The 24,199-nt window shown below is 42.6% G+C and overlaps 1 protein-coding gene across 1 annotated transcript in view; it reads right to left on the reverse strand.

Annotated features, from left to right (window-relative positions):
• Positions 1-23,658, reverse strand: part of LOC124612274 (protein masquerade) — a 242,047-nt gene extending 218,389 nt beyond the window's left edge. The window contains exon 1 of the mRNA XM_047140380.1: positions 23,531-23,658. Coding sequence (XP_046996336.1) covers positions 23,531-23,621 — 91 coding nt within the window. The 5' untranslated portion in view covers positions 23,622-23,658. The remainder of the gene's footprint in view (positions 1-23,530) is intronic.
• Positions 23,659-24,199: the final 541 nt, after the last annotated feature.

Here is a 24,199-nt window from a genome sequence, read left to right on the forward strand (position 1 = left end):
TCCTTCTAGTAGTTTCGGCAGTGTGGCATCAGTTAGGCTTGTGCAATTTGTTGAGAATTTCGCAGCAGTGCCCCGTGAAGTCGCTGCCCAGTGGTTACGTCCTTCATACGTGGTACGTCGCGCTGGTATGGCTGGCAACCAAGACGCCGGGTGGCTATAGGCGTTCTGTCTGTAGGAGATTTTGGGCTGCTTCAAGACTCTGTTCACCTCTCTTATTTTGCCTTTGCGATAGCACAGCTGTCTAACCAAGAAGGTAGCTCGCAGATGCGATGGTGTTCCGCTAGTGCCACTCTGTTGTATTCTCGCAGTCGAACATTACATCCGTATTCTGCTCTGCAGTTGCTGACAAGCTTTCCAGTTCGGTCGATGTAGGTGGCACGTCATTCGCAATATAAACAGCTCACAAAAAGATTTTTCACCACTGCATATCTGGTAACAGGTTTGGCCACAGATACGAGGAAAGAAGGGAACAAGGGAATAAACCCTACGAAACTAAAAAAAAAGACTGTCAAGGTGCAAGTATGATTCGCACTCTGAGGGTTCCGTGCCAACTTCATTACTTTTACAGGCAGTACATCCATTTTGGGACTCGAGATTCTCGACGATTTTTGCCTGTTATTGACACTGGTACTGGCAAGATATGGGTCTCGAGAATTCCAAGACTTGCGAGAATGTTTTAATTTTAAATTTAATGTCGGATAACAAAACGACAAAAGAAATATTTTTTGTGTGGGATAATTACAAACGAACAATTTTCAGATATTATCCTTTACTTGAACTGTACTTGTGAAAAGATATTTTTATGTGATATAATATAAATTAAAATGATGAATGGAAAATCTCATATAAAGATGTGAAACAAATACTAACAAAGAGATAGAGGGGCTGGCCAGTACTTAGCTCAGCTCAGTACAGCCGATAGGGAGGGTAGCAAGGATGGAGGCTTCGTTGTCCATCCTTGCTACCCTCCCTGCTTACCTTTCCCTCTTGCTTCATAACCTGGGTTGTGAGTAACTGAATCCACTTTCCCTTCTTCCCTTTTTTCCCCTCTCTCCTCCCTGACGAAGGAACAAAGTTCCGAAAGCTAGGAACGTAAATTTTCTGTTCTGTTTTGTGTATCTATCGGCTGTACTGAGCTGAGGTAAGTACTGGCCAGCCCCTCTATCTCTTTGTTAATAATATAAATTAACAATTTTCGGATTTTTTCGTTAGTTGTACTGTGATACATTGCTTCTTGCCAAATTTCGTGATTCCAGGTCAATGAAAAGTACCTCATAGGTTTTTATGGGTGCCTTTGCGAGTATCAGAATATGTGTCATGAATGGTCGTATGTCTTCACTGTTTTCACTTAGAAGCTTCAAGGTTTTACAGCGTCAAGGGAACGTAGGCCGTAGTATTTGGCCCAAATTTCGATATGTCTTCCCATTCTTGAGAAAAGGGTTTTTAACAGTGGGAAAAACAGACAACAAGTAATCCTATAATTACGATAGTCATCGCCCATCGGCTTCAGACACAACTGGAATTGCTGATGTCGGTGAACTAGGTCTGTCTTAATTGTCTTCCGAGCGAAGACTGGGAAGGAGACTGGATGCAATGGAAATCTGTAGTTGTTTACCTCGAAAGATGTACGGCCCCAGCGGGCCAAACAACACAAAAACTCGATGGTAGTTGATTGGAAGCGTGTATTTTAAATGGTGCAAGGCGTCGACTGCACTGGCGGTCTAATGAGACATTTAATCTACAGTCAGTGGAGGATTTTCAAGTCGGAGGTGGTTCTGTGATGTTTTGGGGGTGTTGTTTGTTAACATTGCCAGTGACCAACGGTTGTTCTTCCTTCTATCTCTTCATGATGAGTATGTTGTCGACACTCGCGTCTTCCAAGATGACAACAGTCGTGTTCACATGGTGTGGCTAACACTTAGACACAATATCGTATCTAAACTGGCCCGATAGTGAGACTTTTTAAAACCGGTTGAGACGTAGCAGTCTTCGCTGTTGGTAACTACATGGGGATTAGTCATTAATAAGTGGCTTGAGCTGGGTAAGACATACCTGAAGAAACTGGAGGACCGTCTTCCTTGCCGAATAGGGTTTCTTACCAGGGTTGGAAGCGGTGTTATGGAGTATTAGCGTGATGCCTCCCTTAGATGACTATTTTTCTTACTGTAAGAAAAGCAGGAACCAATCGCTTTTTTATGTATTTTCATTAGTACCAATACGTGTTTCGTGTTTTCGGCCATCTTCAATTGGCTCAATAAGTACAGGGTGGCCCAGTCAAAAATAGCCCCCTCCCCTTTGAATGTCAATGCAATATTTCGATTTCTAAACAAACACCTACAGTAATGGACGTTTTATATAGTAACCGATTGTTAACATTCTTCTGCCAGCATTTCAGTTTATTTCTTCAGTGAAGTTAGACGTTTCTCTTTGCTTCCTGTAAAAAATGACTTTCTCCATAGAAGAAAGAATTGATATTGTGGAAGAATATGTAAAAACGAGTTCGATTAAGGAAACTCGCGAAACTTTTGGGGTCAAGTATCCGGATATACGATTACCAGCAAAGCAATAAGAAACTGTATAAAAATTGGTACACCTACGGATCTGTGCAAGTTGTAAAACGACAAGAATTCCTCAGTTCGCACACCAAAAATAATTTCAGACATTAGCCGTAGAATTATTCAGATACCAAAGAAGTCTACGAGTAAATTGGCCCGTCAAGCGTATGTAAATAGGAGGAACTGCCAGCGGATATTGAAAAGTCCTAATTTGAAGCTATGTAATGTGACTGATGTGCAGCAATTACAGGAGGGTGACGGTCAGAAACGTGGCTTTTGAATAAGATCAACGATGGTTTGTTAGACTCTTTCCATTTCATCACTCAGTTTCATCTTTACAGCAATGTGGATTCACAGAATACGAGGTACTGGACAACGGAGAACCCTCATATTGTGTGTCACTAACTACACCATGATGAAAAAATCGAAGTTTGGTGCGGTGTAACAGGAGCGCGCATCATTGGACCGATATTTTTTGACACCACCCTCAACATGGTCGCATACATGGATATTTTTAATACATTTTGTGCACAACTCATTGAAATGAAAGACAATACTGCTTCTTCCAGCAAGATAGGGCAGCATGCCATACGTCAACGGTATCCCTGGAACGAGTCCGTGATGTCCTCACTGAAGAACGAGCTGTCGGCAAACATTTATAGCCATCACGTTCGCCGGATCTAACAGCATGTTATTTTTTTTTTTTTCCTGTGGAAACACTTGAAGAGCAAGGTCTATGAAACAAATCCACACACAATACAGGGACTGGAAGACAACATCAGCCTGAAGTTGCCGCCATCGACATTCGATCTTTACGCCGGGTGTATCTGAATGTGCTTATACGTGAACAGCTGTGCACTGATGTTGCAGGGGATTACTTTCAACATCTTCAGTAAATATATTTTGCTCTGTAAATAAATGGCAAGTCCAATTTAGCTCTTCGTTTATGTGATTGCACTGCATTTCCTTTTTTGCCCGCATCTCGTGGTCGTGCGGTAGCGCTCTCGCTTCCCACGCCCGGGTTCCCGGGTTCGATTCCCGGCGGGGTCAGGGATTTTCTCTGCCTCGTGATGGCTGGGTGTTGTGTGCTGTCCTTAGGTTAGTTAGGTTTAAGTAGTTCTAAGTTCTAGGGGACTTATGACCACAGCAGTTGAGTCCCATAGTGCTCAGAGCCATTTGAACCATTTTTTGCATTTCCTTTATACTTGCAAGGACAACTTTTATTTGCGCCACACTGTATTTAAATCTTCAATTAGCACATTGTTAAAAACTTAGAATGTAATGTGGATGCTCCAACTCCTCTATGCAAAATAAAAACTTTGTCTATCTACTTCACTTCGCGAGTTGTATATTTGCAATATACGAGGCGCGTTCAACGAGTAATGCAATATATTTTCTTGTAATTGCGTTGTTTCCGTTCTGGATTCTAATACATTATAATATTCTACACTATTTTGGCAACAAATCGTGTTTTTCAACATAATCTCCGTTAAATGCGATGGTCTTAGACCACCTTACTGGGAGAGTCTGTATGCCCGCATGATACCACTGTACTTGTAGACATCTGAACCAACATTTTGCTGCATCAGTTACCTCCCCATCATTCACGCACTGCTTCCCACGGAGTGCGTCCTCCATCGTGCCAAACAGTTGGAACCGGATAGTGCGAGATGCAGACTGTAGGGTGGAGGAGGGAGAACAGTCCACTGAAGTTTCGTGAGCTCCTCTGAGTGCACAGACTTAAGCGAGGCCTTGCGTTGCCATGGAGGAGGAGAAGTTCGTTTACAATTTTTGTGACGACGAACAGGCTAATATCTTCAGTTTCTTGAGGGTAGCACAACACACGTCAGAGATGATCGCTGCTTCATGAGAAAGGGCATCAAACAGAATAACCCTCTTAGAGTCTCAGATACCGTCACCATGACTTTACCGGCGGAGGGTGTGGCTTTCAGCTTTCTCTCCGGAGGAGAATGCATTGTCGTTGTTTCCCTTTCGAAGTGGTGAACCCGTGTTTCACCGACTGTGACGACGTTCGACAAAATATTGTCACGATCAGCCTCGTAACGCACAGCCATTCCCGCACAGATGGACCGTCATTCTTCACGGTCTTCTGCTAGGCGGCGAGGAACCCAGCTAGTGCAGAGACGTCCAGTTGTGCAGCGAGGTGTTTGATTATAATCCGTCGATCACCTCCAACGAGAGTGTCCGCAAGTTCCAAAATTGCAAGAGTCAGAGCTGTGTGTGGCTGGCCGGCACACGGGAGATCAGTCAGGTATGCGCGACCTTGTCACGATGATGATAAACCCTTCGCCCAACGACCCACCGTGCTTTTGTTCACTGCCAGATCTCCGTAGATATTCTGCAGGCGCATATGAATGCCTCAGATGCTCTGGTTTCCAGCCAAAAGACACTCAATCACAGCTCTCTGCTTGGAACCCATCTCCGTTTCAGACGCTATTTTGAAAGGCTACTTACAGCACCGCCACCTATTGGGACTTCATGAAACTATAGGGGATGACGCGGGAATATTCCACCATGTCCCACAACAAATTTCGCATTTTTTGAACCGAAACTGCCCGAGGCGAAAAATGTGTTCCATTGCTTATTGAACGCCCCTCGCATGTCTACAGTCAAACTTACAGTTCTTTTACGCAAACAAAATTGTTATTTTGCAAAGGGCAGGAGCAGAACCCCAATTTCAGTCGACGTTTTTAACGATGTGTTAATTGAAAATTTAAATATGTAGTACGGCAATTGAACGTGGACAAAAGCGCTAATTGCTTTTTTGGTATAAATAAAAATACATAAAACGTGGCTGGTTCCTGTATTTCTTAAAGTAATATAATCCGCAGCCACGGTGATCAGCTACCGGAAAACGTATAAATTAATGTTAAGACTAATTTTTGTCTGGTGTCCTTATTTAAAAAGCCATACATACGAAGTTATTCTTTAGATCAAGTTGAATTTCCCTCACAGTAATATGTAACACGCACAATTTCATTGATATGATGCCTACTGTGTACCAGGCCAACAAATGTTTACCTTCAGCCCTCGTCACATGGAACGAGGCAGCTAACGTTGATGAGCACGCAGACGTGACATCCAACGTCAGGCAGACACGGCGCAGACGGCACACGAGACGATCTATTTAATGTGATTTTGTGCTCTCAGCACTCTCCAGCGGCAGTTGGCAGCTTTATTTGGGTCGTAAACAATACAATGGACGCGCATAACATTGCTACGTTAACTCTATTAAAACGCATATTTCTTCCCTCATCCATATGCTAGTCATGTTGTTCTGTCTGTGGTATACATGAATAGGAACTTCAATATCCATCAATATGTAAAAAAAAAAAAAAAAAAAAAGGAAAGATTCATGTCCAGTCAGTAAGGCCATCAGCTTATAAAAGTTCACCAAATCGAACAAACTTCCTCCTGACAGAGAATGCACTTACATTTACGTAACATCAGGTATTACGTAAATTATTTCGATTAATTTCTTGAGGAAGTCCAAAACGTTTTATAAAACGCGTCGGTGAAAAAAACAGTTAGTTTCAGCAGGAATCGAACCCTCTTTCATACGAAACTCTGTTCCGTTACACGGCACCTCTTCTCACTATGCCACACTGTATCTTTCTTCTGAACGACAATGCATTTCATTTTATAGTCTCGTATAACGATTCGTTACCGAGACATTCAAAATGATGGTGCTTAGAAGCAGTATATATTCACGGAGTGTAAGGTATAACACAAAACCTCTTCTACCGGGCACGACAAGTCCAGGGTGCGGCGCTTAAATCTGGACAAGTTTCAGTTTGAATTTTCCTCCTTATAGTAGTTCCACCGGAGATCACGATTGGCGTTCTTCAAAGCCATAGGCATCTAGTAAATAGTCAAAACCTCAAAATGGGCGAAATGTTACGGACAAGTGTGGAGTAAAACCGAAGAGCGTGACTACCGAAAGTCATCGCGCTGGGCGTTCGACCACTGGAATAATTCGATTCTTCGGGTACCCAAGATAAACTTTTTACGATTTTGAGGCCAAGTATAATGCTTCGGAGGAGTCTGGGGAAGGTTCCCCTAACCCGGCGAGCAAACTTCATTCGAGGAGACGCGTCTCACGAACTGCGGCAGTTATCGAAAAGTCTCAGGCGCTGATTTGGAGGACCCGGGGCAATCGCTGAGGTAACTATTGTCAGCGACCGAACAATGCGTCGGATGACGGAGGAGGACCTTATACGAGCCATTTAGTGCAAAGCTGGCTATTGGATAGCGATGGCATGTTCTGCTCAAAGGAGTTCAAAAATGGTTGAAATGGCTCTGAGCACTATGGGACTTAACATCTGAGGTCATCAGTCCCCTAGAACTTAGAACTACTTAAATCTAACTAACCTAAGGACATCACACACATGCATGCGCGAGGCAGGATCGAAGCTGCGACAGCAGCAGCGGCGCGGTTCCAGACTGAAGCGCCTAGAACCTCTCGGCCAAAACGGTCAGCCATTGCGGCTTAAGGGGTTTACATCGAGTAACGTTGCGCTTGAAAGATACCACAACTTATAAGTAAAAGGATTTTCATTTTCATTTGTATTTTGTTTTAGTAAATTTGGTTTTAAAAAAGTTTCATTTGTCCGGATTTAAGCGCCGTACCCTGTACAATATGCCATATTGCTTTCTGTGAGCCTCATGTTTTCTGCTTGTTACATACGGAGCGTTCTTGCTTTCTGTTGGTTCTACTTTACGTGGCGCGTCACCGAAATATTGGAGAACTTATTTTGAGTTTCCCGTGACGAAGTGGCTCCTCAACGTGAAATAGCAGGAAGTGAGGTCGCAAAACGCGTAGAGCGCCGCGTCGACGTTAGCTTACTCGTCCCGTGTGCCGTCGCCTTTAGGCTAGTGCGAGGCCTACGAGAAAGACAGGCTGCGGCGCTTACGTCACGAAGACAGTCCTTAACTCGCTCGCTCGCTCAGCTCAGCAGGCAAAATGCGTTTCTAAACCCGTTAACTCGCAGCTGGACGTGTAAATACTAACGAGAATGGCATCTTCCATTGGAATCTGCTATTATGAAGTCTTACTAATTAACAGTAATACAGTAAAATTTAATTTAAGATCAATACTCGGTATAAATGGTATAACCCGCCAGGGTAGCCGAGAGCGCTGATGCGCTGCTTCCTGGACTCGAGTAGGCGCGCCGGCCCAGGATCGAATCCGCCCCGCGGATTAACGACGAGGGCCGATATGCCGGCCAGCCTGGATGTGGTTTTTAGACGGTTTTCCACATCCCGCTAGGTGAATAGGGCGTTGGTCCCCAAGGTCCGCCTCAGTTACACGACTCACAGAACATTTGAAAATGTTCACACTATTTCATGACTTACACTTGACGCAGACAGCTGTGGTACACTACTTCCGTCCCGGGGGGTACGGGGTGGCGGCAGGAAGGGCATCCGGCCACCCTCTGCAGTTAACACTGAGAAATCCGTAATAACAAAGCCGACCCAGCGTTGGAGCGGGACAAAGGCCCCGAGAATGAAAGAAATAAAGGCTCGATATGAATGGTATAACGACTTGTTTATAGCATTTAGTCTCTTCTGATTAACAGTACTCATTACATGCTGGAAGTGGTGCCTTATGCAACTGATATTTTAGCATGATTTTATTTTATTGTACGCCAGTACAGCCGTAACAAATTATAAGTAGGCCCATGCACTTCCCATCATTATAGGACTAATAACAGTGAGAGTCCATAATAGCGGATTCCAGTAGAAGATTCAGTTTTTGTTCGTACGCACACCCCTAGTTACGAGTTGACAGGTGTAGAAACGTAGTTAGTCTGCTGATTTCAGCGAGCGAGCGCAGGACTACCTTCGTGACGTACGCTCCGCGGCCTCTCTTTCTTGTAGGCTTCGGGGCTAGTGCGAGTGACGCGCTACAAGCGCTTGCAGCTGATCCGGCTGGAGGCGGTGATCCACCTGCACGACGGGCAAGCTCGGCCCTCAGCGCCAGGGGAAGCGGCAGCGGCGGCGGCCGCTCCGGCCGAGGCTCGGAATATTAATTGGCCAGCGGGCTACCGTTAGCACCGCCGCCGCCAGCAACGGGCGGGCTTTCCGGGCTACATATATGTCATACGCCAGCCAGCAGCTGTCCCACTGCCGGCGCGTCCTCTCGGCCAAGGCTCAGAAAGCGGAAACTCCCGTTACAGCTCGATTATGCGACTGCCCAACAATTGCCGGTGGAAATTCATCCGTTAAATGTCTGGGCGTACTCGTACGGAGCGATTTAAAGTGGAACAGCTACTTAAAACTAACTACAGGAAAATAGATATCAGACTACGATTCATTGGAAGAGCCTTACTGCGTAGGATTCTTAGAAGAAATAGAGAAGATAAAGGAGAACAATGGTTTCCATTATACGTTTGTTTAGTAAGCGAGAAAGGCTCACGGAGATTCTCATATCAAGTCCACTGGCAGACTCTACAAGTTAGGAGTTGCGCATCAGGCTGTCGTTTATCGTACGTCCTTAGAAGAGTCATCCACCATGCACACTATCTGATCAAAAGTATACGGACACCTCTAGGTAATGGGGAATTGACCCCTAGACGTCAAGAGAAGTAGACCTGCCAGTTTAAAAGAAAGAGGGGGGAGGGGGGGGGGGGGTCATTGTGTTGTCAAAAGAGAAGGGTCGACTGTTGGTAATGATACTGTGAAGCAGTTCATGAGACCCAGAAAATATTAGATTCAGGCTCCCAGGTAGACGCCATTTTCCTTGACTTCCGTTAGGCGTTCGATACAGTTCCGCACTGTCGCCTGATAAACAAAGTAAGAGCCTACGGAATATCAGACCAGCTGTGTGGCTGGATTGAAGAGTTTTTAGCAAACACAACACAGCATGTTGTTATCAATGGAGAGTCGTCTACAGACGTTAAAGTATCCTCTGTCGTCCCACAGGGGAGTGTTATGGGACCATTGCTTTTCACAATATATATAAATGACCTAGTAGATAGTGTTGGAAGTTCCATGCGGCTTTTCGCCGATGATGCTGTAGTATACAGAGAAGTCGCAGCATTAGAAAATTGCAGCGAAATATAGGAAGATCTGCAGCGGCTAGGCACTTGTTGCAGGAAGTGGGAACTGACCCTTAACCTAGACAAATGTAACATATTGCGAATACATGGAAAGGAGGATCCTTTATTGTATGATTATATGATAGCGGAACAAACACTGGTAGCAGTTACTTCTGTAAAATATCTGGGAGTATGCGTACGGAACGATTTGAAGTGGAATGATCATATAAAATTAATTGTTGGTAAGGCGGGTGCCAGGTTGAGATTCATTGGGAGAGTCCTTAGAAAATGTAGTCCATCAACAAAGGAGGTGGCTTACAAAACACTCGTTCGACCTATACTTGAGTATTGCTCATCAGTGTGGGATCCGTACCAGATCGGGTTGACGGAGGAGATAGAGAAGATCCAAAGAAGAGCGGCGCGTTTCGTCACAGGGTTATTTGGTAAGCGTGATAGCGTTACGGAGATGTTTAGCAAACTCAAGTGGCAGACTCTGAAAGAGAGGCGCTCTGCATCGCGGTGTAACTTGCTGTCCAGGTTTCGAGAGGATGCGTTTCTGGATGAGGTATCGAATATATTGCTTCCCCCTGCTTATACCTCCCGAGGACATCACGAATGTAAAATTAGAGAGATTCGAGCGCGCACGGAGGCTTTCCGACAGTCGTTCTTCCCGCGAACCATACGCGATTGGAACAGGAATGGGAGGTAATGACAGTGGCACGTAAAGTGCCCTCCGCCACACACCGTTGGGTGGCTTGTAGATGTAGATGTAGAAATGTGAAAGAACAACCACAGCTAAACCAACATCAGGCAGACCTCATGTCGTGACGGACAGGGACCATCAAGCATTGCCGAGAGTGCTTGTATAAAACTGCATGAAATTAGTGAGTTCTAAAGTACTACCAAGAGTCCAGATAGCAGAATATTTGTGCATTGGGAGTTAAAAAGAATGGGCAACAATAGTCGAGCAGCTCCTCGTAAGTCACACTTCAATATAGTCACTGCTAAGGTGGACAGTGAGTGACTGAGAGCGAGTGATTTGGAGTGATGAATCACGCTATACTCTTCGACAACCAGATGGAATAGAGATATTCAGTCTTTCCACCTAAAGTGCAGCCACCGAACTTGTTTTCGATGCTATCACGTTGGATACAGTGGTTGGTTGAAGGCGGATAGGTTAGTATAATTTCATAAAACTGGAAGTGTTACTGCACTATGTACCGATATGCAGAGTTCGTTTTCACCGTTTGCTACTGAATGCGGGTCGTAAATACCATAGTAATCGATCTCAGATTATCCACAGATTTAATTTTAATGCTTAAATCCACTTCAAGGGACAGAGCGCTGCTCTTCTATTGTATTCGTTCTATAAGATAAACATGTGAAAATTCCATGAAAGTCAGTACCTTTTATTTTTCTGTATTTTTATTACTACAAAATTTTGTTACTGGGGCAACTTGTATACAAAAACGTAACAATACTTACCCATAAGAAATGATAACTCAGGAAACTAGTTTATCAACAGGAAAAGAAAACCGTGCATGGAGAGGTTTCTCCGTTGGAGAGGTGGAAGTGGACAAGTTGGCGTATTTTTCCGTATCATCTTTGCATCAGGTTCATAATCAGATGTGGGAGGAAAAAAATAATAAAGGGGGAGAAAATTTAATCCAGTAGGCCATAAGTGGGCTATGTACTGGCTCTTCTCTTTCATGATAGTGAAGAGTGTAAACACGAGACTATAGTCTGAAAGTAAAAATCGCGGTCATTCACACCAAAACTGCTACGTAAACAGCCACTATGTGTGATTGTAGGAGCGAAGGACGTTGTAAAAAATGTAATGAATGCAAGAGTATAAGACACGGTGTGTTACATAACTTGCATAACTTGCACAACTTGTGTTCGGTGAAGGCCCGTTACCTACCTTCATGTGCAGTTCCAACGCTGAAGTACAGAAGACGTGGTGTCACGTTGTGACGGTGTTTTGCGTGCTTACGGTCTGTTCCTCTTATTCCGCTACAGAAAACGCTTAAAAAATGGTTCAAATGGCTCTGAGCACTATGGGACTGAACATCTGAGGTCATCAGCACCCTAGAACTTAGAACTACTTAAACCTAACTAAGCTAAGGACATCACACACATCCATGCCCGAGGCAGGATTCGAACTTGCGACTGTAGCGGTCGCGCGGTTCCAGGCTGAAGCGCCTAGAACCGCTCGGCCACACCGGCCAGCAGGAAACGCTAAAATCGGATGAATGCGAATGTATTTTGCACCACTACGAACTGCGTAAAGTAGTTTTGTCGGCATGACAATATACCCTGTCATAAGGCATCATCTGTGCTGCAGTGACTCGTGGACAGTAAAATTCCTGAAATCGACTAGCCCGGCCAGAGTATGAACTTTCTGAATGAGAGCGTCTACTTCGCTCCAGACCCCAGCGTTCTACATCGTACCTTCCCTGGTTTCAACTCTTGAGGAAGGACGGCCTGCCATTCGTACACAGACATTGAGACACTTCACTGAAAGTGTCTCCAGCAAAGTTTAAGCCGTCGTAAAGGCGAAAGGTGAGCATACTCCGTATTAATGTCTACTATTAACCTTCCAGGACACGTTTGATCAGCTAATATATGTTTCTTGTTAATATTTTACTTTCGTTTTATACAATCACGAAACGCATCGAAACTTAAAAATGGTATCGGCCTACACTAGCGATTACCCGAATCATACAATAAAAGTGGCAAATGGTGAACACAACGACACTAATTATCTGTCAAACATTCAGAGCATTACTTAGCGACCTTATCATCGTTTGCTGCTTCATTTGTTTATTTATTCACACGTCTAGTTCCGTAGGGCCAAATTGAGTAGCAAATCTCCAAGGTCATGAAACATGTCAGTACATGAAATTACAACATAGAAGTAATAACAGATAAAACAAAATGTTTATAAATCCAAAAAAAGTCAACCCATAAGCTTAAGTAAGCTTAATCAACAATGTAACATAAGAATCAGCTTAATTTTTCAAGTAACTCCTCAACAGAACAGAAGAAGTGACCCATGAGGACATTCTTCAATTTCGATTTGAAAGCGCGTGGATTACTGCTACATTTTTTTAATTCTTGTGGTAGCTTATTGAAAATGGATGCAGCAGTACACTGCACACCTTTCTGCACAAGAGTTAAGGAAGTGCTATCCAAATGCATATTGGATTTCTGCCCAGTATTAACTGAGTGAAAGCTCCTAATTCTTGGGAATAAGATGATATTGTTGACAAGAAACGACAGTGAAGAATATATATATTGAGAGGCCAATGTCAAAATACCCATATTAGCGAACAGGGGCCACTTTTACGGTTCTGAAGATATCCACTGTAGACTGTCACTGGTTAACGTTTCCAGTCTTTTGTGATTATGTAAAACGAAAATAAATTGATAAAAATGCAGTCAACCAACATCCTCTGACCATCAACATTGGTTCAAAAGGCTCTGAGCACTATGGGACTCAACATCTTAGGTCATAAGTCCCCTAGAACTTAGAACTACTTAAACCTAACTAACCTAAGGACATCACACACACCCATGCCCGAGGCAGGATTCGAACCTGCGACCGTAGCAGTCCCGCGGTTCCGGACTGCAGCGCCAGAACCGCACGGCCACCGCGGCCGGCACCATCAACATTCCTTCCTCATATATATATATATATATATGGAGTCAAAATAAGAGAAATTCGAACTCTTATACGATTTACCAAAATTTCGTTCTCCCCATGCAGTAACTGCGACTGGATAAAGTGAAAGGGAAAGTCACAGTGGTACACAATGTTCCCTCCGCCCCATACTAGTGTAGCTTCTGGAATACAGAGGTATATGAACCATGGACCTTGCCGTTGGTGGGGAGGCTTGCATGCCTCAGGGGTATCTGTTGAGAGGCCAGACAAACGTGTGGTTCCTGAAGAGGGGCAGCAGCCTTTTCACTAGTTGCAAGGGCAACAGTCTGGATGATTGACTGATCTGGCCTTGTAACAATAACCAAAACGGCCTTGCTGTGCTGGTACTGCGAACGGCTGAAAGCAAGGGGAAACTACAGCCGTAATTTTTCCCGAGGGCATGCAGCTTTACTGTATGATTAAATGATGATGGCGTCCTCTTGGGTAAAATATTCCGGAGGTAAAATAGTCCCCCATTCGGATCTCCGGGCGGGGACTACTCAAGAGGACGTCGTTATCAGGAGAAAGAAAACTGACGTTCTACGGATCGGAGCGTGGAATGTCAGATCCCTTAATCGGGCAGGTAGGTTAGAAAATTTAAAAAGGGAAATGGATAGGTTGAAGTTAGATATAGTGGGAATTAGTGAAGTTCGGTGGCAGGAGGAACAAGACTTCTGGTCAGGTGACTACAGGGTTATAAACACAAAATCAAATAGGGGTAATGCAGGAGTAGGTTTAATAATGAATAGGAAAATAGGAATGCGGGTAAGCTACTACAAACAGAATAGTGAACGAATTATTGTGGCCAAGATAGATACGAAGCCCACACCTACTACAGTAGTACAAGTTTATATGCCAACTAGCTCTGCAGATGACGAAGAAATTGAAGAAATGTATGATGAAATAAAAGAAATTATTCAGATTGTGAAGGGAGACGAAAATTTAATAGTCATGGGTGACTGGAATTCGAGTGTAGGAAAAGGGAGAGAAGGAAACATAGTAGGTGAATATGGATTGGGGCTAAGAAATGAAAGAGGAAGCAGCCTGGTAGAATTTTGCACAGAGCACAACATAATCATAGCTAACACTTGGTTTAAGAATCATGAAAGAAGGTTGTATACATGGAAGAACCCTGGAGATACTAAAAGGTATCATATAGATTATATAATGGTAAGACAGAGATTTAGGAACCAGGTTTTAAATTGTAAGACATTTCCAGGGGCAGATGTGGACTCTGACCACAATCTATTGGTTATGACCTGTAGATTAAAACTGAAGAAACTGCAAAAAGGTGGGAATTTAAGGAGATGGGACCTGGATAAACTGAAAGAACCAGAGGTTGTAAAGAGTTTCAGGGAGACCATAAGGGAACAATTGACAGGAATGGGGGAAAGAAATACAGTAGAAGAAGAATGGGTAGCTTTGAGGGATGAAGTAGCGAAGGCAGCAGAGGATCAAGTAGGTAAAAAGACGAGGGCTAGTAGAAATCCTTGGGTAACAGAAGAAATATTGAATTTAGTTGATGAAAGGAGAAAATATAAAAACGCAGTAAATGAAGCAGGCAAAAAGGAATACAAACGTCTCAAAAATAAGATCGACAGGAAGTGCAAAATGGCTAAGCAGGGATGGCTAGAGGACAAATGTAAGGATGTAGAGGCCTATCACACTAGGGGTAAGATAGATACTGCCTACAGGAAAATTAAAGAGACCTTTGGAGATAAGAGAAAGACTTGTATGAATATCAAGAGCTCAGATGGAAACCCAGTTCTAAGCAAAGAAGGTAAAGCAGAAAGGTGGAAGGAGTATATAGAGGGTCTATACAAGGGCGATGTGCTTGAGGACAATATTATGGAAGTGGAAGAGGATGTAGTTGAAGATGAAATGGGAGATATGATACTGCGTGAGGAGTTTGACAGAGCACTGAAAGACCTGAGTCGAAACAAGGCCCCCGGAGTAGACAACATTCCATTGGAACTGCTGACGGCCTTGGGAGAGCCAGTCCTGACAAAACTCTACCATCTGGTGAGCAAGATGTATGAAACAGGCGAAATACCCTCAGACTTCAAGAAGAATATAATAATTCCAATCCCAAAGAAAGCAAGTGTTGACAGATGTGAAAATTACCGAACTATCAGTTTAGTAAGTCGCAGCTGCAAAATACCAATACGAATTCTTCACAGACGAATGGAAAAACGAGTAGAAGCCAATCTCGGGGAAGATCAGTTTGGATTCCGTAGAAACACTGGAACACGTGAGGCAATACTGACCTTACGACTTATCTTAGAAGAAAGATTAAGGAAAGGCAAACCTACGTTTCTAGCATTTGTAGACTTAGAGAAAGCTTTTGACAATGTTGACTGGAATACCCTCTTTCAAATGCTAAAGGTGGCAGGGGTAAAATACAGAGAGCGAAAGGCAATTTACAATTTGTACAGAAACCAGATGGCAGTTATAAGAGTCGAGGGACATGAAAGGGAAGCAGTGGTTGGGAAGGGAGTAAGACAGGGTTGTAGCCTCTCCCAGATGTTGTTCAATCTGTATATTGAGCAAGCAGTAAAGGAAACAAAAGAAAAATTCGGAGTAGGTATTAAAATTCATGGAGAAGAAATAAAAACTTTGAGGTTCGCCGATGACATTGTAATTCTGTCAGAGACAGCAAAGGACTTCGAAGAGCAGTTGAATGGAATGGACAGTGTCTTGAAAGGAGGATATAAGATGAACATCAACAAAAGCAAAACAAGGATAATGGAATGTAGTCTAATTAAGTTGGGTGATGCTGAGGGGATTAGATTAGGAAATGAGACACTTAAAGTAGTAAAGGAGTTTTGCTATTTGGGGAGCAAAATAACGGATGATGGTCAAAGTAGAGAGGATATAAAATGTAGACTGGCAATTGCAAGGAAAGCGTTTCTGAAGAATAGAAATTTGTTAACATCGAGTATAGATTTAAGTGTCAGGAAGTCATTTCTGAAAGTATTTGTATGGAGTGTAGCCATGTATGAAAGTGAAACATGGACGATAAATAGTTTGGACAAGAAGAGAATAGAAGCTTTCGAAATGTGATGCTACAGAAGAATGCTGAAGATTAGATGGGTAGATCACATAACTAATGAGGAAGTATTGAATAGGATTGGGGAGAAGAGAAGTTTGTGGCACAACTCTACCAGAAGAAGGGATCGGTTGGTAGGACATGTTCTGAGGCATCAAGGGATCACCAATTTAGTATTGGAGGGCAGCGTGGAGGGTAAAAATCGTAGAGGGAGACCAAGAGATGAATACACTAAGCAGATTCGGAAGGATGTAGGTTGCAGTAAGTACTGGGAGATGAAAAAGCTTGCACAGGATAGAGTAGCATGGAGAGCTGCATCAAACCAGTCTCAGGACTGAAGACCACAACAACAACAACATGTAAATGTGCCGTATAGGTAACATTATAGTGTATAAATTCCACTAAGTATTTGTATGTAGTATGATTCTTCAGTCTTAGCGCGAGTACAGTGTCTGATAGGCCCTCGAAGGAAAACATAAATCGACATAGGAGACAGAAAAACTATATTTCATATATAAGGATCTCGGCCGGACACGGACTTCGTTCTTTCAATATCCTGATAAATGTTGGATAACAAGCGTAAGTCAAGGTCATATCAGCAAGGATTGTCATTGTCTGTGCTGTTTTCTGAAGTAGTCCGCTTGTAAGTTCCGTTTACGAATAATAAAGCATCTGATATTTTTCTATTGTTTCGCACAGCTTACCGTCAATAAGAAGATTAAAATTAGTGAACTTTATTAAGGAATATGCTTCTTGGTTATCAACAAATGAGAAATGAGCGACTGATTTGGAACGTGGACATACTTCTCTTGAAGTAAACGCATGTCAAGGATTTTCCAAAATTGGAACCACAAATGAACACACTGAGGAGATGGACATATTAAAGTAGACGACTGGCTGTTACAGGTTTATGAAATCGCTGTCGCCATACCAATTTCGAAAGAAATGTTGGTAAGTGCTTTGACCAAGATTTGTGCCGCAATCGTTAATTAATGACCAGAATGAGAAGCGAAAATAAATTTCTCAACAACATTAATTGGCCTTTTAAAATAGAATCCACAAGATTTTGTGCACCGTTTTGTTATTTTGTGTACGAAGTTAGTCCCCCCCCCCCCCCCCACTGCATGCCAGAAATCAAACAGCAACCAATAAGGGTGAAGTCTGTTTTATCTGCTGTAAAATTAATAAGCACCCAGTTATATGAAAAATTACGTGTCTTTGGCATGGATTCCGAAAAAAATAAAAATATTTTGCCGAGATAATAAATCCGTCCACAAAGATGCTTTGGAAGTGGGACTGATAAGTAGAATTGATCGAACACCCACCGTAATTACCAAACTCGGCACTATCTGCCTTTCGCCAGTACCCACAATTAAAGAAATTTTGAGGCTAGTGAACCTACTGAGCCAAGGGAAGAGGATGTGGAAATTGAGGCTGAGACTGATTTGCAGACTTTGCGCTTCAGTAATTGAACCTACTTTCGGAAAACGATGCAGAAGTTCAGTGACCTAAAAGGTAAACTATATCGATTGACAACTGCATTCTTGGCGTTAACGAAAACACTTTCGTTCACTGCAGCCGATAATGTCTCTCCTTGCCGTCGTATTACTCTTCGCCAAAAAATATCTTGTCACAAGTTGTGCAATTTGCCATCACCATGGGAACTGTAATCCTCTATACATATGCAGCACGCCGTGTCTTATACTCTTGCATTCATTACGCTTTTTACAACATCCTTCGCTCCTATAATCACACATAGTGGTTGTGTACGTAGCAGTTTTGGTGCGAATGGCCGCGATTTTCACTTTCAGACTATAGTCTCGTGTCTACGCTCTTTACTATCATGAGAGAGAAGGGCCAGTACATAGCCTACTTATGGACTACTTGATAAACTTTTCTCTCCAATTATTATTTTTTTTCCTCCCACATTTGATTGTGAATTTGATGCAAAGATGCTACAGGGAAATAAGCCAACTTGTCCACTTTCGAACGAACGTGATCAATGACTCTACCTCTACCTCTCCAACGGAGAAACGTCTTCATGCATGGTTTTCTTTTCCTGTTGATAAACTAATTTCCTGAGTTATCATTTGCTATGGGTAAGTATTGTTACGTTTTTCTATACAGGTTGCCCCATGAACAAAATTTTGTGGTAACAAAAATACAGAAAAATAAAAGATACTGACTTTCATGAACTTTTCACTTGTTTAACTTATAGAACGAATATAACAGAAGAGCAGCCCTCTGTCCCTTGAAGTGGATTTAGCCTTGAACCTATCCATTTAAGAGTTAAAATTAAACCTGTGGATAATCTGAGATCGACTACTATGATATTTGCGACCCGCATTCAGTAGCAAACGGTGAAAACGAACTCTGCATATCGGTACGTAGTGCAGCAACACTTCCAGTTTTATGAAATTAAAGTAAAAAGAGATGCTTCATTGATAGTTTTATTTATTTATTTATTTTTTTTTTTTTTTTTTTTTTTTTTTTGCAGGACTCGTTGACATGCCATAACCCAAAGAAAGATATCCAATGCATTAATGTTGTGTAAGCCTGGAAGCCTAGGAATTGGTCCACCTGTACCTTTCTGCTAACTATGGTCATACACATTAAGGCGCTTTCGAGCACACGCAATGAAACGTACAGGATCACCATCGCGCATGAAAGAAATATCTCGGTGGACTGTTAATGGTACGTCATTCAATTAATGAGTTGGTGAACGTACAGGAAGCAATCCCAACATACAAGCAAATGAATAATATCCATGGCTGTCTGTTTTATAACCAAGAAGCTAAATTTTTCCGAATCCATGTTGCGCTCTTTAGTTTTATATTACTAATCCGATTCAAGAAAATTATCCATTAATTTCAGTATTCCTTGCAAACGTTCACGTTACTTCGTTGTAAAAAAACAGAAACCTCTCCATCACGAAACCTATTAACTAATCCAAGCAACAGAATGCAGATTGCAAACTCACTACTTTTTTGTAAATGTTTACTGAAGTTTTTCAGTGAACTTTCGTATTTCTAACTTTTGGTGACGTCACAAAAACCCTTATTCTGTTCATTATCTACTTATATGTAAATGAACTATAGCAGTCATGTAATCAGAGGTCGATTCGATCACCACAGTATTTCCTTTCGTTATAACTGTCAACCAGCAGAGCTGAACAGTTGTCGGGAGGCCCACTGTTTAACGTAGAACACGAAACGCGATGTGACTGGGGATTTAGCTTAAGCAACGCTATGTCAATAATGAAATCCTGGTTTAAGTGCCAGAAAGACAGCCCGAAGCCAATCGCCAACTTCCTAATTTTGATATATTGATCTATCACTTAACCACTTCGTTATTCGGCTAGGAATGTATTTTCACAAGAAGAATTATATGACAATAGACATAACTTTAGATTTATTGCTGTGAAGTTCATTAAATCATTTAGATTGCTAATTTGGGCTGACGCTTCTTTTGCAATGCGTGGAGCTATGGATATAGTGTGTACGATCACTGGAAACTTGAAAACATGTAGAATCAATAAATTACATTGGAATAGTTTTTAAAGTGTCGCTTATGAGTAGGTGCCTTGAAATCGCAGGAGGTCATCTTCGAGTGTTCACTTCCGTTTCAGCACACAAGAGTGCATTAGTTACGTTCATAAGTTAATCACTGGGTCGCCACGACAGTAGTAGGACTGTATTTGAATTATGTATTACCTAACTGCATTCTCGAAAACTAATTAAATGTTCAATCCGTCCAGAAAATACCCAGAATAAGTAATTTACATTAACGAAAATTCAATAAAATTCTTCTTCTACGTTTACTGTTACGGTATATGGCTCTATGTAGCAGATGCTCACTCAAAAGAATTCGATCAAGAGTAAATAGCTGTACACGAATCAGCGACAAGTGTCAGTTACGTTAATTCGATGTCCTCAGTCCGCCCGTCCACTCACTGTAAGAAATCTTAATGTGTTATTTAAAAATTTTCGCAACGAACAGAACAGTCACATATTCAGCCGCGCCGATTATCTCTACGGTAACGCAACAAGCTATGTGGCCACACACCGGATGAAGCTTCAGAATCAATGAGGGAGTTAAATGAAACGTAAAGGTCTTTTGCTAGAATTAAACACATTAAACCAAAACGTCACATTTCTACAGAGAACCATGCGAGATTTCAGTAACTGTACCAGTTACTGGCCTGCTTCAGGGGATCCATGACTACGAGGGCAGCAGTTTAAGTGACAATGACTAAATAAAAATTAATGTGCTTAGGAAGTTGAGAAGATGTCATTTATAGACCCTACGGTGAAATCTTGGTATTTGCTTCATACAGTCGACAACGACGCGACTTCTGCTTATAGAAACACAAAAATAGTTGTAATCAGGCTTTCGTTTTCGATGCACATTTTATCACTACGGAGCAACTGTATTCTTGGGTGAATGTTCCGAACGAATGCGTATCCTGTTTACAGCCGCAAGTAGATATAACGGAGCACCTAGCGCTATGTTGATTTCTGCCCATGGTGAAAGGTGTCAGGATTTATTTGCCAGCAAAAGAAGCAAAAAGTTTTAGATGCTTTTCGAAACGCCAGTGACATAAGGAAATAATTAGATGAAATTCGTGTCATAGTTTAGCGAGCTTCACCTATTATTAAGTTCACGTCTGAAGAGTAGGCACTGCCCACAATTGTTCCTCGGAAGTACAAAGCGTGTGCATAAACCAGTACTGGCTTAATTCGACACATATGTGTCACAGAAACATGGGGTAAAACACCAGTACAAGTTCCAACGAGTCACTGTCGGGCTGTGAGTGGTCTGACTTCCCTCCTGCCATTTCCTCTTGAGCACTCTTCGAATTTTTGGGATCCTCTTTATATCGAGTTAAAGAGAGTTTTAAAGAATACATCTGGAAACTCCCATGGAGCTCGCCCAAAGAAAAGTCACATTTACTCGGAAAAGACTGTGACGAAAGTTACGAAACTAGTACTTGGTAGAATGAACGAGTTGTGACCGAAGGGACGTAACAAGGATTACGGCGCGGACAGAGGTTTATCGATGTCATTTTTTTTCCACTTCCGTTCGCAAATTGAACTATAGCGGCGTGATTAAAACTGCTGCGAAATGTTCTCCATCACGCACAGTACTGAGTTTAGATGCAAATATGGGACGCTGAAGGCTAATGTGCACGAGGAGTTCATTAGGAGAGGGCGAAGGTTAGTACCTGTTCTGTGTACGAGAGGAAACGATATTTTTATCCTCTAGAGCTATGTCATAAAACCTACTGTGTATTCTTCTCTAACGCAGGCCGATTCTGTAATCCTTCACCAAACACCTCAAACTATTGCGTGCAGATTGTTTCATCCATACGCTTATGAAGAAAACTTAATATTAAATATCCATGATCGTAGATAATAATGCACAGCCTTATACAAAAAACTAAGAATTTGTCGACTATAGATGGGAAAAAGCATAGCTGGGTAGTAAACAAATGTAGTAAAACATCTACAGTATAACTAACGTTACACTTCTTTCTTCACTAGATATAATATCTTTACAATAATTTGTCCTACCACATTTTTCAGTTCACACCGTTCACTGATCTGTTGCGAAGTAAGATTTGGTACGTTTTAGCCAGTAAAGGACATTAGGACAGTTAAGATAACGTTCCTCATTCAGCTCCGACACTGCGTATTTAGTAAACCACACAGTTAGATAGTTTCATATGCTAGGTAGTATATTTTGTTACACTGTTGCTAATAACGTAGTTGACCTACTCTGTTGCACTACTGTTAAATAACCTACTTCTATGACCCCTCAGCCGCGTATGTAACGATATGTAACGCCTGCAATGGTAGACAAGCCCGTATTACACAGCAGAGCTACTGGTTGGCTACGAAACGCTAAGCTTGCTCAAATCCCTAACCCACTTCAGCCTTTTAGCTTGCCTTTCTGCGCGATATGAACAGTTAATCACTCATCAAATGCTGAGCGGAATTAGTATAGCACAGTTGACGAATGGCAAGTGACCAGGTTCGAGTTACACACTTTAGATCTATCACTAACACTCAGAGCACTAATTGCTAAGCTAAAGACCATGAACTTCATCTAAAAAGTAAGTACAGCAAAGATTTTGAAGCTGAATTTGATAAAATTGTGATGACATTATTTATTTGTTCTTACTTTCGCCAATAAGAGCTACATACCTAGAGCCTATATCCTAGAGATTATAGTGTTTTGCTGAGGATAACACGGAGCTCTTGTAAGTTGAATGTGAGTAAACACTAACTGAATTTTCCTTCGGTACTTGGCAGAACATGATAATATTAAATAGGTAACGCTTTCCTAATGACTTGCAAAACATTATTTATTTGGTGATAAATAAGAATTTTTCGCAGCCAAGATCGCGTGTTGAAATATTCTTATTTTCTCAATGACCGGTTTCGACAGGTCTAGCTGTCACCTTCGGTTCTTCTGGAAATAATATTTCTGTACATGAATCGTGCATCCATGACAAGAGCGCACTCCATTTAAAACATAGGAGTGTGCTCTCGTTATGGTCGTACAATTCATGCACAGTAATAACATTTCCATATGATCCGAAGGTGATGGCTAGACCTGTCTAAACCGGTCACCGAGGATACAAAAATATTTCAAGTTTCGATCCTGGTTGCAAAAATTCTTATTTATCACTAAAGATGAGATCGCCCTCGGCAACATGTGCAACTTAAATTATTTTTTTGGTCACGAACCGGATTTTGACTTGTTAGGCCGAATCTGTTTTTTACTTTTATTTTCCTTTAATCATCGTCGCGAGGCTCTAAGTAATTCTTTTCTGCTCAAAAACCAATGCATAAATTGTCGAAACAGAGAGAGATTACACAAAACATTACGAGATACGTATTTTTCACTCTCAGCAAGAACTTCACGCATGTCAGTGGCATGTCAGTGCTGTAGTACAACAGTCGTTGTCCTCCATCCCCTTGTAAGTCAGGGATTAGAGGGTGGAAGAGCAGTTCAGTTTTAGCTCGCGTAAAATGGGCTTACTCAACTCGAAGTACTCGCCCAAAAGAAGAGCTCCTAGGAAGATTGTGCAAGCCTGATGATGGCATCGACGGTATGTACGACCGAGAGGAGTTGCTAGGCTACAGCGGCCGCTCACCAGAGATGAAGCTGTCAGCGATGCCCTGCGCACGGACGGCGGGCAGCCCGGCGGCGATCGCGAGCGCAGCAAGCAGCAGCGGCGACCTCATGGCTCGTAACCTCTGCTGTCCCGTCCCGTCCTGTCCGCCTGACAGCTGGGCGCACACTGCCCGCCGGACCACAACTGTGCCGCGGCGGCGCTCGCCAGTTGCAGCCAACGACCGCGTGAGGCGCCACTGGCGAGCTAGTCACGCATAAGCTGTACGTTTACGCCAAGTGGCAAAAATCATGGGATAGCGATATGCACATCTACAGACGGCGGTAGTGTCGTGTACCTGGCAGAAAATCGAAAGAGATTCTGGTCGTATGTGAAGTATGTTAGCAGTAAGAAACAATCAACGCCTTGAAACTTCCTGGCAGATTAAAACTGTGTGCTCGACCGAGACTCGAACTCAGGACCTTTGCCTTTCGCGGGCAAGTGCTCTACCAACTGAGCTACTGATGCACGACTCACGCCCGGTACTCACAGCTTTACTTCTGCCAGTACCTCGTTTGGAAGGTAGGAGACGAGGTACTGGCAGAAGTAAAGCTGTGAGTACCGGGCGTGAGTCGTGCATCAGTAGCTCAGTTGGTAGAGCACTTGCCCGCGAAAGGCAAAGGTCCCGAGTTCGAGTCTCGGTCGGGCACA

The sequence above is a fragment of the Schistocerca americana genome, chromosome 1 (assembly GCF_021461395.2).
Source record: "Schistocerca americana isolate TAMUIC-IGC-003095 chromosome 1, iqSchAmer2.1, whole genome shotgun sequence".
Lineage (NCBI taxonomy): Eukaryota > Metazoa > Arthropoda > Insecta > Orthoptera > Acrididae > Schistocerca > Schistocerca americana.